Here is a 19861-nt window from a genome sequence, read left to right as displayed (position 1 = left end):
TTAAAGGAGATGGATTCCATATTCTAAGCTACCAGACATCCAAAACACTCCGCAGTGTCATCCAGACCGCAGCATCTCACAGTCGCAGATGAGCGGGTGGAAAGCAATCCCGAGCTGTTTAAGGGAATAGGCCGACTGGAAGACGCTCAGGTAAAGCTTCATATAAATCCTGACATCGAACCTAGATGTCAACCACATCGACGAGTACCATTCCACATCCGCCAGAAGGTTTAGGATGAGCTTCGCAAGCTGGAAGCAGAGGACATCATCGAGGAGGTGACTGGACCGACTCCATGGGTATCACCTATTATTGCACCGCCCAAGCTAAAGACCCAGACAAAGTAAGAATGTGTGTTGACATGCGTCAGGCTAACACAGCCACAGAGAGGGAAAGACACATCACCCCCACAATGGATGATGTGATACATGCGTTAAACGGAGCAACTGCGTTCTCTAAACTTGACCTGAGAGCTGGATATCAAAAGCCAGAGCTTCATCCAGAGAGCAGATACATCACAACACGTTCCACTCACCTTGGACTAAGACGCTATCCTCTGCTGCTGAGGTGTTTCAAAATGTCATATGCCAAACACTGCTTGGTCTGAAAGGTGTGCAGAATCTCAGCGATGACATCATTGTTCATGGTGCCACTCAGGCTAAGCATGACACCAACCTCAGAGCCCTGTTCCAGAGACTGAAAGACAGTGGTCTCACACTTAATCGTGAGAAATGTGAATTCAACAAATCCAGGCTTGAGTTTTTCGGCTTCATCTTCTCAGCGCAAGGTGTTTCAGCTGATCCCAAAAAGGTTGTGGCAGTCCATCATGTGAGGTCAGCAGTCTGCTGGGCACGGCCAATTATTGCTCCAGGTTCATCAAAGATTTCTCATCCATTTCCAAGCCACTACGAAAGCTCACCAGAAAAGACACCCTGGGTATGGGGCCCAGAACAGCAAGCTGCTCTCAAGACACTGAAAGACAGTCTAGCCAGCGACACAGTCATGACATACTTGTACCCTGGCAGACAGACAGAACGTATCGTGGATGCTAGCCCTGTGGGACTGGGTGCTATCCTCTGCCAGCATGATGAAAAAGGGGTGAAGCACATAATAGCATATGCAAGTAGGTCTCTAAGTGATGTAGAGAGGAGACACTCCCAGACTGAAAAATAAGCACTGGCTATTGTGTGGAGCTGTGAACACCTGTACATACAGTATATGGTCATCCTCTCAAACTAGGGACAGATCATTAAGCACTGGAAATCATATGGAACAATCCCATGTCGAAACCACCTGCGAGGATTGAAAGATGACTTCAAGGTGGAATACAGAAAGGGAGCTGACAATCCAGCTGACTACATGTCTCGACACCCTCTACCGTCAAAAACAAGTGACAGAACACAAGCAGCAACAGTTGCAGAAGAGTATGTCAGCTTCATTGCAACTCATGCAACACCCAAAGCTATGACACTCACAGAGATCAAAGCAGAGACACTTAAAGACCCGATGCTTCAAGAGGTCATCTCTCATGTAACTCACAACACATGGCATAAGACTGATTAAAACAGTTTAGACGAGTAAGCAGCGAGCTGACAACATCACATGCATCAGACATAGTACTACGGGGCACCTGAATAGTGATTCCCACAGCCCTACAAGATAGAGTCCTACAGCTAGCTCACGAAGGACATCAGGGCATCGCTAAAACCAAAGCACTACTCAGAACAAAGGTGTGGTTTCCAGATGTTGATCAGAGAGCAGAAGCATCAGTACGCAGCTGTCTTGCATATCAGGCAAATACCCCAGCTGTACATACTGAGCCATTACAAATGTCAAGTCTACCAGAAGCACCCTGGCACAGCATCAGCGCAGACTCTTATGGACCACTACCAACAGGAGAGTACTGTTAGTCGTGATAGAGGATTATACACGCTACCCAGTTGTTGAGAGTGTTAGATCAACTTCAGCTAACACAATCATTCCAGTCATGGACAAAGTGTTCTATGTTTGGAATCCCCAGAGTGGTACAAACTGATAATGGCCACCCAGTCAGCAGCAGCCACTTCTCTCAGTTTGCAGACTACTTAGGATTCATCATCGCCGGATCACACCGCTTTGGCCTCAAGCTAACGGCCTCAAGCTAACGGCCTCAAGCTAACGCTACAGCTGAAGGATTCATGCGCACACTGGGCAGAGCAGCACGTGTGGCAGACACACAGGGAATTCATTGGAAACAACATTTGAACATATTTCTACGTAAGTACAGATCTCCCAACCCAGTCTCATAGCATTTCGTGTTCACCAACACGATTTTTAATCTATTGATTCGTGTTCACCATCACGATTTGCCCCTTTTTTTCGTGTTGCACAGCACGATTTTAAAAGCAATGTATTTCTACTGGTAATGTGTTTCGTGCCTGCAGGCTGCAGCACGTCTTTTTCTCCGGTCGGGTCGTGGAAGACCGGAAGCTGTGTGGTTCATAAAAACATGTTCTTACTCAATATCCAGCCACAGTTATTGCTTTTATTTTAAATCGTATAATTTCGGACTTTTGTTGCCGTCTGTGAGGAAAATAAATGGGGCTCAGAGCCTCAGGATACTGAAATCTGTATTTTTAAATATTTTTTCCTTCTAATTTGTTATTCTTTTCAAAATAACACACTGTTATTTACTCACCAATAACACACAATTATCCTTGCTTTTATTTATTGGTTTAATTCCATAATCTCGGGCTTTTTTGGTGTCAGTCAGGAACTGAATTTCAAAATAAAAATAACCGGAAACAGACGTAGGCCTATAAGGGACATTTCGAGCATCATTGCGATTGTCAACATTTCTGAGTTTAGGATGGCCGAAGACACTACACTACCCATAATCCCCAGCTATTGTTTAGGACTACAGTCCCGTAAGGTTACGCAGAGCGTCAAACAGCTGTGTGAAATGGAACGAAACCACGCCAGTCTATCCAAAACTGGAATCGAACGCCCCCCCAGAACTACACATGCTGGCTATTGTGTTTCGCAAAATGTTCTATGGGACGTCTCTACTGAACGTTTTCGTTTTTCCCACAGTTAGAAGTTGCCAGTATTAAACACATTGGTGTTATCAAATGTAAAACATATAATTAATAAATGGGTGAAAATCACTTGTGTCCATAATGCGCAGCATTAATATATACCCACATGACAGCTCATTGCTACTTTGTAATTCTACTCCACGACAATTCAGAGGTTAACCTGGTATTTTTACTCCACTGCATTTATTTGAGTTACTTTGCAGATTCTGATTAATTATGTGAAATATAAACAACCCTTAAATCAGACTTTAGTTACACCTGAGTAAAATCCAGGGAAGGTGATTGTCAAGTGCCAACAATCAGGAGAGATATTTGATAGTTGGTGCTTGAGAAGACTAAACATGTATCTGCAATTGACATGAATGGAAACAAGTAATAAAGTATATTCATTACTCGTTATTCTCTACTAATAGTTAATTAAAGACTGTATATTATGGCTATTTTGCACATCCCTTTCAAGATTTTAAAGGTTTATTGACATATCATACACAACTACGGTGTAGTTATGCAATGAATGAAACACAGGTCACAGGTTCCTCAACAGTGCATTACAAGACATCTATCAATATGTGTGTACCTCCACCATTAAACTGTCATATTCTGCACATTTCTTATTCTATCTACATACATAAGAGTATAATCCATATGTATAATAACAGTTAAAATAAGTGCTTCAACATAGTTAACATTGCAGGAAAGCAATATATTAGACGTTAATTACTTTGTCAGGCTTAATATTTAATGTTTAAATAAAGGTTAATCCGTTTGTCTGTTTTGCACCTCCTCATATTAATATCTTTGTACATCCTGCACTAAACTGTTTTATTGTAGAGATCACTTATAGTATCTTCTTGATTTTTTATATTCTATATTTCTATATTTATACTTTCTCCCTATGAAAGTATGTACTCTTAATATTTTTTTAATCAAATATAACACATAAAAACAATAATTCAATAACGTGCTTTAACCACTAGGAGGTGCACACAAGGTGCACACAGCCATAATAACTTTGTATTATTAGTGTGTATGTACAACATCTGAAGATGTATAGTTTTATGCATGCTTTCACATCATTTTACAGCATATTGCTATACTATTTCAGACTCAGTATTTACATTCTTACATTCAAAGAAAATCAGTAATATCTTTGAAAACTACAGTCCTTTTCTATCAGCTGTGCACCGTTATGGTGTACATATAACCTATCTATGAATTAGATCAAATGTAAAAGTCAGCCGAATTAGTGTTGATACTGCAAGGAGACGTATTGTGTGAAGAGAAATTGAAGATGTTGTTTAATTGTTGATATATTTATGATCCACGTCAAGTATTCAGTTTCGGCGGCATTTATTCCAGTTTTTCCAAAGGTCTTCTCATCAGGGCGCTATAAATAAAGAACTACGGCAGATCTGTAATATGTAATGCAGCCGAACCGTGTATTACAATGCCGTTATGTGATGACTTTCAAAGAGAAAAGCAAGAGCACTCGGAATTAAGTATTATTTTATACTTTTAAAATGTTTTCCGGATTTCATATAATATAAACACCAAATCCCAGCATGCATTGCGGCTAACACATCCAATCAGCAAGCTTAAAACCATAGCTGAGGAACTTGGGTAATCGCTCGAAATGCCTACGTCTGTTTCCGGTTATATTTATTTTGAAATTCAGTTCCTGACGGACGCCAAAAAAGCCCGAGATTATGGAATTAAACCAATAAATAAAAGCAAGGATAATTGTGTGTTATTGGTGAGTAAATAACAGTGTGTTATTTTGAAAAGAATAACAAATTAGAAGGAAAAAAAGATTTAAAAAATACAGATTTCAGTATCCTGAGGCTCTGAGCCCCATTTATTTTCCTCACAGACGGCAACAAAAGTCCGAAATTAGACGATTTAAAATAAAAGCAATAACTGTGGCTTGATATTGAGTAAGAACATGTTTTTATGAACCACACAGCTTCCGGTCTTCCACGACCCGACCGGAGAAAAAGACGTGCTGCAGCCTGCAGGCACGAAACACATTACCAGTAGAAATACATTGCTTTTAAAATCGTGCTGTGCAACACGAAAAAAAGGGGCAAATCGTGATGGTGAACACGAATCAATAGATTAAAAATCGTGTTGGTGAACACGAAATGCTATGAGACTGGGTTGGATCTCCACCTCACAGCACAACAGAGAGCTCACCTGCTGAACTGTTACTCCAACGCAAAGTGGACACAAAGATCCCTTCATTCACTCACACTGCCAACAAGCGCTCAGACTCAGAAGTGAGAGCTGAGGACAAGAAGAGATCTCATGCAGACACTCATCGTCATGCTACACCGCACACTTTCACTCCAGGTGACATTGTGCTTCATCGCCAGCCCAAGCATAACAACTCACCACACCACACTAAAGCCTACACTGTGATTAAAGGCAAAGGCTCAATGGTTACAGCAGCAAGAGATGGACATCGCAGAGTCTGTTCATTCTTCAAGAAGATCGCTGGAGAGCTACTTGACATCCCACCAGATCCAGTCAGTGATGACTCTCCTGTCACAACGACACCCAGATATCCCACGAGACATGACGGCGTGCTCCTGCCTATTTACAGGACTGTACGCAGTGTCTGGACGGCTAACATGTGAACGATACGCTGGGTATACACATGTGTATATGTCCAACTGTTAGCTTCAAGATACTGTTGAGTCCTGGTTAAGACAAGAAGTAAGATGTATGTAGGAAACAGTTTTGATTCACTTTCACTATGCATAATATTGTGTGGATGATATGTTCAAAGCTAGAATGTGAATGCAAAAGTCTTAAAGATACTGTTACAGCAGAATTGCACTAGTCCCAGATAACTGTTATGTTAAATGCAGTATAGCAGCCACATGTTTAAAGCTATTCAAAAGAAAAGGGCAATGTGTATGTATTGTGCTCTCAGTATAACTGCGCCCCTGCTTTTCTACACAGGATATAGATACACTAGCAGTGATGAAGTGCACAGTAAGCATGTATAACGTGTGTGAGCCAGCACTGATAAATAAACCCTGTTAACGTCCAGCAAGTTGAGTCTTTCATGTGCAATCACAACATGGAAACATTACAACTGCATGAAGGAGAGCAGGAAATGGGGACAGAACAGCTAAAACAGACGTCTCACACCGTGTTAGATTCTGGTTCTTTTGGGGAGGTCGAGATAAATCATATTGTTTGGTGGATGCCGTTTGAACAGAGTAGCAGTATGGAGGTCGGATCGTCACCAACATAAATAAATAAGTGGTTCGAAAAAGGTTCATGACAAAAAGAATACAGCCTTCCTCAGGCAGTGTGTTGTACCGGGGACAGGAGACCCCCCCCTTGATGAGAGACTCTAAGAAATGATCGGGGAACCCCTCCGGAGTGGAGTCATGACGACTGGATCTGAATTATGTGTTTGTATTTGGTGGTTTGTGTCCCAGCTTTCGATCAGCATCTATATATCCATAATCCACCAGTTAGAGGAAATACAACTAATGTGTTGTGTTATATCAGCTGTACAATTGACCACATGGTGTTCTTAGTTTCCATACCTCCTGTGTTTTACGAGCGACTTATCAAGTCTTGGCAAACGGCATAAAACACGATTAAACGTGATAGTATAAAACGATGCTCGTATCTACAACCTATAGAAATGCAACACGGCGTCAGTTTAGACGTAATTCTGTCCTCCTGCTCACCGCATCATTTATGAGAAAACATTTCATAACAAGAGAACATCATCGAGGGGTGATCAATAACATTTCCGTATTTATTCATTTCTCCAGGTTATGTTTTTGTGTGCACTGAGGAGTCTCAAACAGGCGTTTGTTTAATCATTTTAAGATTGGCTTTAATCAATGTTTGAAAATAAATTCTTCATATCTGATAAATGAGAGGTAACATTTTATTTATGGTATTATTTCCACATATTTCTCTCCATTCTTCCTTCTGCCAACGGGGTCGCAGTTCCTCGTCTCTCCCGTTGTTGTGCTTAGTGCGTACACATGGGTCAGAGTTTGCGTGGAGGACCGCACGTTTTCCCGTCAAGTTAGTATTTTATAAATCCCAAACATTGCGTAGAAACTGGCGTACGCCATCTTTTGAGCGTACGCACCGTTTATAAATGAGGCCCCAGGTGATCAGAAACATAGACTTGAAATAAGGTGTAAAAAGCAGTAGATCAATTATCGGTATTGTATTGCAAAACAATACCCAAATAACTTCAGAACCATACCTAAAAAAATACAATAAAGAAAGAAAAATTGCCGTCACAAAAAAAAAAAAAAAGTTACCTTTGCACAGCAGGAACTGCAGACAGATCTGTAAGAGAAATACAAATAATCATCACGCCTGTACCATGTCAACGGGTCTGAAGCATCATTCTGTGGGGGTTCACTGGGCTGTTGATAAATACCAATACAAATCATTTGAATTAGGATTTATTTCAATATCTCTGCTTCAGGCGAGCTCCCTAGAACTTCCACCTAAACCTTTATAATAAAGTGCCGCCAGATTTGGAAACAATAAGTAATTGTGATTATTTTTGTCTGATATTGAAACTGTGACATGATTCATGATACTAGAGGGATGGAACCTTTTTTGTATCATATTTCTCAGTATCATTTAATAAGATATATTTAAAATGATACTGTGGGAAATACTACAACCACAACATTTATATTTTGACATTTTTGACAAATATAAATAAAAGGAATCAAATATTTTCCACACCGGGTAATTTGGTCACCGTGGAATCAGTTTAAACTACATTATTTGTATCTAATAATATAATAATAATCTTCTTTGCATAAAAAGTCCTTATATGTAGAGTGATCATTACAAAAATAAATAAATCTGAGCGAAATATAAAATTGATTAAATATTAATTTAATATGAAATTATACTAAAATGCTTTAATTTTTTTAACCGATTTGTATGAAATATAGATACTTAAATTGTATCTGACGAATTTGTAGGCCAGTCAATCTGCATGCAGTAACACAATCCTTAAACATTACATCTTATATTTAGCCTCTAACACATATTGAGCCTACTTGAAGATTGCGATTTCAAATAGCTCCAGATTAGTTGTGCAGCCCTTTTATTTATGGCACAATGCATACTTTCACAGAAGCTTTCAGACAGCACACACACATGCTAGCATGTTGTGAAATCAAACTAACAGAAAATACATGTTTAATTAGTGAACTGAATGAATGAACCATAGATGGTGGTGGGGAGTGCTTTTGCCTTGAAGCAAACATCAAGTAGCCAAGGAAAGGAACGGAACGTTATCTGTGATACCTTTTACACAGCAAGCAGGTAGACGGCCACGAGAAGAGAGGGAACTTCACTCTGCAGCAGCAGCACACCTGAGAACACACACACACACACACACACACACACACACACACACACACACACACACACACACACACACACACACACACACACACACACACACACACACACACACACACACACACACACACACACACACACACACACACACACACACACACACACACACACACACACACACACACACACACACACACACACACACACACACACACTGAGTCCTCCACTGTGAACAGAGCCCAGTGGAGAATGCAGTGAGGGCTCCGCTCTGTTACCCTGCCTCTCTTCAGGTTGTTGTAGAGCTCTTTGCTCTGAAGGAACTTCTCCATCTCTGCTTTCACCAGCACTCTGCGCACGTTGATGACCTCATCCACCGTCAGTGCCAGACTACCCACAGGGTGGCTGAACTCCTCCTGAACACAGCAAGAGAAGAGAGGAGAGCCTGTCAGTTCACTCTGTATGGCAGTCATGTGACACTGAAATCTCAAAGTCACACATTGCCACAACGAGCGTAGATGTTATGGTGGTTGTAAGTGAGAACTAAATGAAGCTCGTAGTAAGATAGATTAACATAATATCAATGTGTTGATTCTGATTTCTTTTGAGACTTTTAAATTAAATAATATTACTGGCATATTAATCTGTCATTTTGGAATGCACATTTTTTAACCAATATTGAGTAATCTGAGATTCGTTGCGAGTACAGATTTACCATCCAACTTTGCAGTTCCATCAGCTCTAATGAGCGTTTTGGAGTCCTTCAACACATGTTTTGGTTTTATGGCAACCAAATGTAAAGTTTTGGTAAAACCTCAATACCCTTATCGGCATCTTCAGCTGCACCAGACAGCAGAAAATACATTTGTATTACTTTCACCAGGTGGACACAGACATGACTTCTTATGACTGCTGGGGTTTTTCTATTTCTTCTTGATGTGTAAAAGGATGTCTGCAACTTAATACGGTTTTAAATGCCACTGGGACTTGAGAGGTCAATAAGCCATACGCGAGCCCCCCTATACTTTAGGAGGAAAACAAACTATTACAAAACAGAACTTAAAATCAATTTATCAATAAACAATAATCCAATAAAAAAGAAATACTTAAATAAAAAAATCCACAAATAATCACTGCTTTGCTCATTTAGTAGTTCTAACAGTGGGACTGTGGAGAGGAGAACACATCACAGTATGACTACTAATCTTACTAAATAAGACGATATTAAAGGGTTGTTTTTGAATACTTTTGAAGGCTTTCTTAAATTAAGTGTGTTTCTTTCTGGAATTTGGTATCTCAATGTGTCATCTTATAATGCTATTTATCACAACATATTGGAAACAAGTTGATAAGCATTTCATCTGTTTTAAAAAAAATGAGTCTTTATGGACTCAATAATAGTTGAATGGTGCTGCAGTGCTTTGGGCTGACTCACCATCAGCTGCAGCTCGTGTCCCGCTCTGGAGCCGGACGTGCTCTCAGACCCCTCGGTGGTCTCGTCCACTGAGCTCAGAGAGAGGCGGGCCGGAGAGGGGGGCACCCAGCCGTGAACCGGGAGGGAGGCTTGGGGAGGGAATGAATGAAAAGAGTAAAATATGCGTTAACTAAATAGGACCAAATCAAACGAGGACATGAACAGGCAGGGAATGAGAGGAGGCCACCAATCCCAGTCTGAAGTCCATGAATTACACATCAGCTTCTTTTATTGAGCTACAGAGTACATGTCCATCGATTCTTACTCTCACATGTTTTATTAATGTGGTTTCAGAGAGTGATTCTGCTGAATCTGTAACCCAGATCCCAGTGAGAGGTCTGCTCAGCAGCTGCTCTACAAGAGGAGCTCAGGTAACAGGGGGTGGAAATCAATCAATCAATCAATGTTTATTTATATAGCCCAATATCACAAATGTTACATTTGTCTCAGTGGTCTTCACAGTGTGTACAGAATATCAGTATGACAATACGAGACCCTCTGTCCTTAGACCCTCACATCGTACAAGGAAAAACTTCCAGAGAAAACCCACAGTTTAAAGGGAACATGGGAGAAACCTCAGGGAGAGCAGCAGAGGAGGGATCCCTCTCCCAGGACGGACAGACTGCAATAGATGCCGTGTGTAAATTAAAAAGATAATACATTTGCAACATAGGTAGTCCAAATGTTTGGAAATGCATGTGTGTATAATAGGAAGATGAATCCACGAGGATATCCATCCAGGACCTATGATCCAGGACCACAGCCACGACTCAAGATCCAGGGCTCGCGATCCAGGACACAGGACCGCAGGATCATCCATGACTCCGGATCCCAGCGTATATAGACACCAAAAAGAAAGACATTTGGGGAAGCTGGGTTAATCGGAACATGAGAGTACACAGGTATAGACAGAGAGAAGGAAGAAGTAAGATGTCCCCCGACAAACTAAGCCTATATCAGCAAAACTAGGGGCTGAATCTAATCAGCCCTAACTATAAGCTTTATCAAAAAGGAAGGTCTTAAGCGCACTCTTAAAAACGGATAGGGTGTCTGCCGCCCGAACACAAACTGGAAGCTGATTCCACAAATATGGAGCTTGATAAGAAAATGCTCTGGCTCCCATTGTACTTTTAGAGGCTGCAGTCGGATAGTTTAAAAATCAGCTCCTAAGTTCTAACCCTATCGTCTATTCCTTGACCTCTGAGTGAAACGTCACGGGGTTAAGGGATAGTGGATAGGAGAATTCAAAAGGACTTAGGAGAAGAGACTGCGGTACTTTAGAATCCGAATGCACTTTCACTATCCGACGTGTTTATGATGCGTCAGCGGACTTCATTGTGTGCGTCTGCTGCTGTGGGGGAACTATGGAAACTACAGTTTTCTATACAGCGGACTACAACATGAATGTTCAATAAGAACGAGGGATTCATCTAGAGACTCTGCACCGTGCTCTGATGCTGTTGCTTTATGCTTTATGAACGTGGACAACAGAGAAACATATTCTTCATGACCAAAGTAGGAATTGAAATAAAAAAGGAAAGTGAAACGTCTGCTCGTCCCCCTCTCCCTCCGGTCCACATTAATACCAATGATCCCAATACGTATGAACTAAAGATGAACTAAAGATCTTAAAATCAATACAAATGTATTTATTATAAACGTTAGTCCTTAACATCTATCACTGTGTATATCACCATTCAAACATCTTTTAAAAGTTGAACAAACTCCACACAGCTCAGTAAAGACTGTGAAATGTTGACTTTATTTGATAAGTCAAAACTAACGTTCATATTTCTCTTTTTGATTATAATACTGATGAACGTTCAAAACAAAGCACTTTGGCAACTTACCACCTATGTTTTAAAATGCTTAATAAGCACCGTAACTTTCATGATATAATTTCTCGGTCATAATCGGTTGTTTCCGTGAACGGCCGACTGTTGAGTGACGGCAAATGCTGCGGCTGCAAGGCATTGTGGGGCAGCATTTTCGCTTCTCCTGTCAGTTAGGGAGGTCCAGTGGTTCCTAAGCTAAAGGAGGTTATAAAGGAAGTTTGAAACCTCCTTTCCTATCATTCTCATCATTCTAGAGAATTCGAACGGCACTTATCATGGCTGCCACTGAGGGACTTCCGGGTCATTTCACTCCTTTAGGAAGGTTCCTAAGCTAAATGGACTATTCGACTTCAGCCTAGGAACAACCAACAACCCTGCATTCTTGGAACGCAATGCCCTAGTAGGCCAGTAGGGTATAATGAGTTCTTTAAGGTAAGATGGTGCCTGCCCATTAAGGGCTTTGTAGGCGAGAAGAACAATTTTAAATTCTATCCTGTGTTCTATAGGGAGCCAGTGTAAGGCAGCCAGAACAGGAGTAATGTGGTCCCTTTTCCTAACTCTGGTTAGTACACGAGCCGCAGTATTTTGAATCAGCTGAAGCGACTTGACTGACTTCTTGGTACTCCCTGATAATAAAGAGTTACAATAATCCAGCCTAGAAGTAACAAATGCATGGACTAGTTTTTCTGCATCGTTTTGAGGCAAGATATGCCTGATTTTTGCAATGTTACGTAGATGGAAGTAGGCGGTCCTTGAAATTGATTTTATGTGGGCGTTAAAGGATAAATCCTGATCAAATATAACACCAAGATTCCTTACAGTCTCACTGGAGGCCAAATTAATGGCATCCATAGTTAGTATCTTTAGATAATTTGTTTCGTAGATTCTTCGGGCCAAGTACAATAACTTCAGTCGTGGTCGTGTTTAACATCAAAAAGTTTAAGGTCATCCACGTTTTTAAGTCCTTAAGGCAGTCTTGAATTTTATTTAGATGATTAATTTCATCAGGCTTGATTGATAAATATAGTTGAGTATCATCCGCATAACAATGAAAGTTTACAGAATGATTCCTTATAATATTGCCTAACGGAAGCATATATAATGTGAACAAAATAGGTCTGAGCACTGAGCCCTGTGGCACTCCATGGCTAACTTTGGTTTGCGTGGAAGATTCATCGGTGACACGTACAAACTGAGAGCGTTCAGATAGATAGGACCTAAACCAGCCTAAAGCAGTTCCCTGTATGCCAACTAAGTGCTCTAGTCTTTGCAATAGGATATCATGGTCGATAGTATCAAATGCAGCACTGAGATCGAGCAAAACAAGAATAGACACAAGTCCCTTGTCAGAGGCTATTAGAATGTCATTTGTGACTTTATCCAGAGCTGTCTCTGTGCTATGATGTGTTCTAAAGCCAGACTGAACATCTTCAAATAAATCATTGTTTTTTAAGTAATCACACAACTGTTTTGCGACTGCTTTCTCAAGAATTTTTGAGAGGAACGGAAGATTAGAAATAGGTCTATAGTTGGCTAAAACCTCTGGATCGAGGTTGTGCTTTTTAAGAAGCGGTTTTATCACTGCTACTTTGAATGATTGTGGAACATAGCCTGATAATAAAGACATATTCATAATATTTAATAAAGAAGTGCTAATTAATGGAAAAACTTCCTTCAACAGCTTAGTTGGAATTGGGTCTAACATGCACGTTGATGGTTTAGAAGAGAGAATCATTGAATTTAATTGTTCAAGGTTTATGGCTGAAAAGCATTGTAGTTTACTATCTAGTGTAATATTAGAGCTTACGTTTCCGGGAGCTGTTGATAACACTATACTGGTCAAAGGCAAGATGCCATTAATTTAGTTTCTAAGAGTAACAATTTGATCGTTAAAAAAGCACATAAAATCATTGCTACTGAGTGCTATGGGAATAGAAGGCTCAATGGAGCTGTGGCTCTCTGTCAGCCTGGCTACAGCGCTGAAAAGAAATCTTGCATTATTCTTATTCTCATCTATTAATGAAGAGTAGTAGGCTGCTCTCGCTTTACACAGTGCTTTCTTATATTCATTGAGAGTAATATGCCAAATTAAACGAGATTCTTCAAGTTTAGTGGAACGCCCTATCCTTTCAAGTTGTCTCGACTTTTGCTTTATTTTGCAGGTTTCGGCATTATTCTGATAAGAATTCTGAATAAGGACCTGGTGCACGGTACACTGTAACAAATAAGATTGGCTGCAAAGTTTTCCAGGTCGGATGCGTAAGACTAAAAACAAGGCTTTCAAAGTAGGTAGAATTTTATTTTGGTTTAGTATTGATAAGTAAACTTGAGTCAAAGATTGCTGCAACTCCACCTCCTCGGCCTGTGTCTCGAACAATATGAGTATTGATATGGCTGGGTGGAGTGGCTTCATTTATGCTGACATATTCTTCATGTCTCAACCAAGTGTCAGTGAGACAGCATATATCAATATTATAATCTGATATTAAATCATTTATCAATATTGCTTTAGATGCTAAAGATCTTATGTTTAAGAGTCCACATTTAATATTCCTGTTTTGTTGCACTGTAGTAGTTGTTACATTTACTTTTATTAGGTTATTATTAGGGCCGGGATTTTAACGCGTTAATTAAGATTAATTAATTACACAAAAATTAACGCATTTTAATCGCACTTTAATCGCACTTATTTTTGCACAGCGGAACGTTTCTCACTGGATGAGTTTCAGGCGTACCGATTATACTGGAGCACCAACTAACGTTCATGACTTCAGCATGGGACTTCAAACAACAACAAACCACGGTGAACAATAGTCAAACATGAACGAACAAGCTGATGAGACCGCTTTGGTCGGCCCCGTGGATGGGACATTTTGTTTTAAAAAACGGACGGATGGAAGCGTCGACAAGAGCACGGTTGTGTGCAAATTATGCAAAAAATAATTTGCATATCACCGCAGCACATCAAGCCTAAAGTATCACCTAAATGCAAAGCATGTAGCAGCTAGCGTGGACGTTAGCCCGACTCCGAGTGCAAGGAACCACACCCTGACCCAACCCACACTCAACCAGATGACTGGTTTCAGGGCCAGGATAAGTAAGTCCACGTCTGAGAAAATAACCAACTCCCTGGCTCACTGGATTGGGCTCGACATTAAGGACTGCCCGATGGCCCGGGGCCATCTAGTATTTAGCTCGAGCAATGAAGCCTCACCTGCTGGTTGCCCGATCGGGCAATCTATTATGCCAGTATCATGCAGCTCGCGGATCCAGTAATGAGTGACCCGACAGTAAAACTAAACATATAACTAGTTTAGGTAGTTTGAGAGGTAATTATAATAGCTACGTGTGATATTCTAACCTGAAGTGTGTTTTGTTCCGCTCACCGCTGCATGTGGTTATGCAGAGCTGCGTGTCGAGTCTCGACTCGTCAGCAGCAGCTGATCTCTCTCTCCCATCAGATTAGACTTCACTCGCGTTTATGTCCATATCGATCAGATCCAGCTAGTTCTAGCTAATGATATGACTACCTGCTTATTAAAAGACAACTACACAATAAATGTCGCTATGCAACTGGATGAGGCCACAAAGTATAGCGCAGCATTATGCATTTGTTTACATGCCCACCGGAACCCAGAGGCATTACCAACAGATCAACGCACAATCAACCCATCCAGGACATCTCTTTCTCCACATGAAGTGTTAGACATTAGAGTTGACTATTCTTGTCTGTCACATACTCCTCTTGTCTGTCACATAAGTGGCGCAACTGAAGTGGTATTGCTCTAAAGGGAAATTATTTTGACCGAAGATATTTAGATTTGCCGGCTAACGGGAACTCTGACGTCGCCATTTTGTGTGCTTCGCGGATGCGCTCGGCTCCTCTCGACTGCTGCTCGGGTCAGCTTCCGGATGAGGAGGCATTCGTTCGACCAACTTACAGTAGTTAACATTACAAACATTTTTAACAGGGGCCATAATAGTGTAAATAATTTACACTTAGTAAAATTAGTTTGTTTTGGCAGTTATAACTGAATGTAATGTTTTCTACTTTTTTCCATCTGGGAAGGCATTTGCCTTCATCAGATGGAAAGTGTTTTGACCAACAACTTAAGTATTTCTTATAGCTATGCAGGGCATGCAAGCGAGCAAACACAAACAAGAACAAACAAACAAGTGAAATGAAGAATAAAATTGAAATTGTACAATATAATATTGTGGTGGTTCATCTTATAATTCAGTCTAGAGAATGCACCAGACAGCATCTAAGACCTGCAAAAATCAAAATTTTCTAGGGGGGCGGAGGCCCCCCAAACCCTTTCCCCCCCATTTTTCAGGGCAATCTCTATTGGGCTCAGGGCCATCTGTAAATTAGCTTAGATGGCCCACAGGGCAATCTCCCAAAATCCTTAATGTCATGCACTTGGACTGTAGACCACTTGGAGTAAAATCCATGTGAAAATTGCTTCTCACTGTTCTCAGGTCAAATATGTATATTTGATTAAAAATGCGATTAATTTCAATTAATTAATTACAAAGCCTCTAATTAATTAGATTAATTGTTTTAATCGAGTCCCGGCTCTAGTTATTATGCATGACACCTCTATTAGGTTTTACCTTCAATTGTCCTTGGGCAGACACACACACCGCTAATATTTGGTATTTTATTGGGTTCAGGATTCCTATGGATGACTGCCTAGGAGAGAGCGCAGAGAAGTGTGTAAGACTGCGACTCCGCTTCCTGGTCTCAACTCCAGTTTGTCATGGATTACGTCCACAAAGCCCTGAAATGTTTGCCGAAATGAGATTTGCACTTTCCAAAGTAGGATGAATCAGAGCAGGTTTTCCCCAGAAGGCTGTCCAATTATTTAGAATCAGAATTCCTTCATTAGTCCTGCAGCGGTACAGACGTATCGCTCGGACCCCCCACAGCTGAAGCCTGGTCCCTCCTACTAAGGGTAGGTGTCAATGTGGCTCTAATGGAAAGCAAACAGGCTGGAGGAGGGCTGGTAAGGCAAGGCAAGGCAAGTTTATTTATATAGCACTTTTCAACACAAGGCAATTCAAAGTGCTTTACAAAAAATAAAAGACATTAAGAAAATGGCATTTAAAATCAGTCATTAAAAAGAAAAGCTAATAAAATAAACATTACAAGAAAAAATACATGGATACAAGTTACAGTGAGTTACTAAGATATGAATAGTTCAATTAAAAGCAGCGGCAAAAAAAAAGTCTTCATCCATCCATCCATCTTCTCCCGCTTATCCGTGGTCGGGTCGCGGGGGTAGCAGTTCCAGCAGAGAGCCCCAAACTTTCTTTTCCCTGGCGACATCAACCAGCTCTGACTGGGGGATCCCAAGGCGCTCCCAGGCCAGCGAAGAGATATAATCCCTCCACCTGGTCCTAGGTCTACCCCTTGGTCTCTTCCCAGCTGGACGTGCCTGGAACACCTCCCTAGGGAGGCGCCCAGGTGGCATCCTAACTAGGTGCCCGAACCACCTCAGCTGGCTTCTTTCGACGCGAAGGAGGAGCGGCTCAACTCCGAGTCCCTCCCTGATGACCGAACTTCTCACCTTATCTCTAAGGGAGACACCAGCCACCCGGCGGAGGAAACCCATCTCGGCCGCTTGTATCCGCGATCTCGTTCTTTCGGTCATGACCCATCCTTCATGACCATAGGTGAGGGTAGGAACGAAAATGGCCCGGTAGACAGAGAGCTTTGCCTTCCGGCTCAGCTCCCTTTTCGTTACAACGGTGCGGTAAAGCGACTGCAATACCGCTCCCGCTGCTCCGATTCTCCGGCCCATCTCACGCTCCATTGATCCCTCACTCGAGAACAAGACCCCGAGATACTTGAACTCCTTCACTTGGGGTAAGGACTCATTCCCTACTTGGAGTGGACAGTCCATCGGTTTCCTGCTGAGAACCATGGCCTCAGATTTGGAGGTGCTGATCCTCATCCCAGCCGCTTCACACTCGGTTGCGAACCGATCCAGTGAGTGCTGAAGGTCGCAGACCGATGAAGCCATTAGAACCACATCATCTGCAAAAAGCAGTGGTGCAATCCTTAGTCCACCGAACTGCAGACCCCCCCCCCCACGACTACGCCTCGAAATCCGATCCATGTATATTACAAACAGGATTGGTGACAAAGCGCAGCCCTGGCGGAGGCCAACCCTCACCGGAAATGGGTCCGACTTACTGCCGAGGACCCGGACACAGCTCTCGCTTTGGGAGTACAGAGATTGGATGGCCCTGAGTAGAGACCCCCTCACCCCATACTCCCGCAGCACCTCCCACAGTAACTCCCTGGGAACCCGGTCATACGCCTTCTCCAAGTCTACAAAACACATGTAGACCGGATAAGCGTACTCCCAGGCCCCCTCCAGGATCCTTGCGAGAGTAAAAAGCTGATCCGTCGTTCCACGACCAGGACGGAATCCGCATTGTTCCTCCTCAATCTGAGGTTCGACAATCGGCCTGACCCTCCTTTCGAGTACCTTGGAGTAAACTTTCCCGGGGAGGCTGAGTAGTGTGATGCCTCTGTAATTGGCACACAACCTCTGATCCCCCATTTTGAAAAGGGGGACCACCACCCCGGTCTGCCACTCCTTCGGTACCGTTTCCGACTTCCACGCAACGTTGATGAGACGTGTCAACCATGACAGTCCCTCAACACCCAGAGCCTTCAGCATTTCCGGGCGGATCTCATCCACCCCCGGGGCTTTGCCACTGTGGAGTTGTTTGACGACCTCAGTGACCTCCCCCGGGGAGATTGGCGTTGATCCCCCGTCATACTCCAGCTCTGCCTCTAACATAGAGGGCGGAGTTGTCGGGTTCAGGAGTTCCTCAAAGTGTTCCTTCCAACGTCCCAACACTCCATCAGTTGAGGTCAACAACGTCCCATCCTTACTGTACACAGCTTGGATGGTTCCCTGCCTACCCCTCCTGAGGTGTCGGACAGTTTTCCAGAACAACTTTGGTGCCGCCCGAAAGTCCTTCTCCATGTCTTCTCCGAACTTCTCCCACACCCGCTGCTTTGCCTCGGCCACGGATGAGGCTGCTGCCCTTCGGGCCTGTCGGTACCTTGCAACTGCTTCGGGAGTCCCCCGGGATAACAAATCCCTGAAGGCCTCCTTCTTCAGTCGGACGGCTTCCCTGACCACCGGTGTCCACCAGGAGGTTCGAGGGTTACCGCCCCTTGAGGCACCTAAGACCTTGAGACCACAGCTCCCCACCGCGGCTTCGGCAATAGAGGCTTTGAACACCGACCACTCTGGTTCAATGTCCCCAACCTCCACAGGAATGCCCGAAAAGCTCCGCCGGAGGTGTGAGTTGAAGGCCTCCTGAACTTGGGCCTCCTCCAGACGTTCCCAGTTCACCCGAACTACACGTTTGGGCTTACCAGGTCTATCCAGAGGCTTCCCCCGCCACTCGACCCAACTCACCACCAGATGGTGATCAGTTGACAACTCCGCCCCTCTCTTTACCCGAGTGTCCAAAACATACGGCCTCAGGTCCGATGATACGATAACGAAATCGATCATGGACCTTCTGCCTAGGGTGCTCTGGTACCACGTACACTTATGAGCATCCTTATGTTCGAACATGGTGTTTGTTATGGCCAATCCATGACTAGCACAGAAGTCCAGTAACAAACCACCACTCCGGTTCAGATCAGGGGGGCCGTTCCTCCCAATCACGCCCCTCCAAGTGTCTCCATCATTGCCCACATGTGCGTTGAAGTCTCCCAGCAAGACTAAGGAGTCCCCTTCAGGAGCCCCATACAGGACTCTTTCCAGGGTCTCCAAGAAGGCCGAATACTCTGAACTGCTGTTGGGTGCATAAGCACACACAACAGTCAGAGTTTTCCCCCCCATAACCCGCAGGCGTAGGGAGGCGACCCTCTCGTCCACTGGGGTAAACTCCAACAACGAAGCACCTAACCGGGGACTTGTGAGTATCCCCACACCCGCCCGGCGCCTCACACCTTGAGCAACTCCGGAGAAGAATAGAGTCCAACCCCTATCCAGAAGTAAGGTTCCAGAGCCGACGCTGTGCGTAGAGGTGAGCCCAACCAGATCCAACTGGTACCGCTCCACCTCCC

General features: G+C 42.9%; 1 protein-coding gene across 2 annotated transcripts in view; it reads right to left on the bottom strand.

The window, feature by feature from the left end:
* Positions 1–19861, bottom strand: part of spire2 (spire-type actin nucleation factor 2) — a 123228-nt gene that overhangs the window by 8411 nt on the left and 94956 nt on the right. For both annotated transcript variants that reach the window (XM_071203864.1, XM_034087998.2), the window contains 4 exons: positions 9881–10008; positions 8724–8861; positions 8392–8459; positions 7380–7407 (listed from right to left, as the gene is read on the bottom strand). In XM_071203864.1, the coding sequence (XP_071059965.1) occupies positions 7380–7407; positions 8392–8459; positions 8724–8861; positions 9881–10008 (362 nt within the window). The remainder of the gene's footprint in view (positions 1–7379; positions 7408–8391; positions 8460–8723; positions 8862–9880; positions 10009–19861) is intronic.

Source organism: Pseudochaenichthys georgianus, chromosome 7 (assembly GCF_902827115.2).
Source record: "Pseudochaenichthys georgianus chromosome 7, fPseGeo1.2, whole genome shotgun sequence".
NCBI classification, from domain to species: domain Eukaryota; kingdom Metazoa; phylum Chordata; class Actinopteri; order Perciformes; family Channichthyidae; genus Pseudochaenichthys; species Pseudochaenichthys georgianus.
The sequence above is the reverse complement of the archived record's forward strand: the minus strand, read 5'-3'. Positions and strand labels throughout refer to the sequence as shown.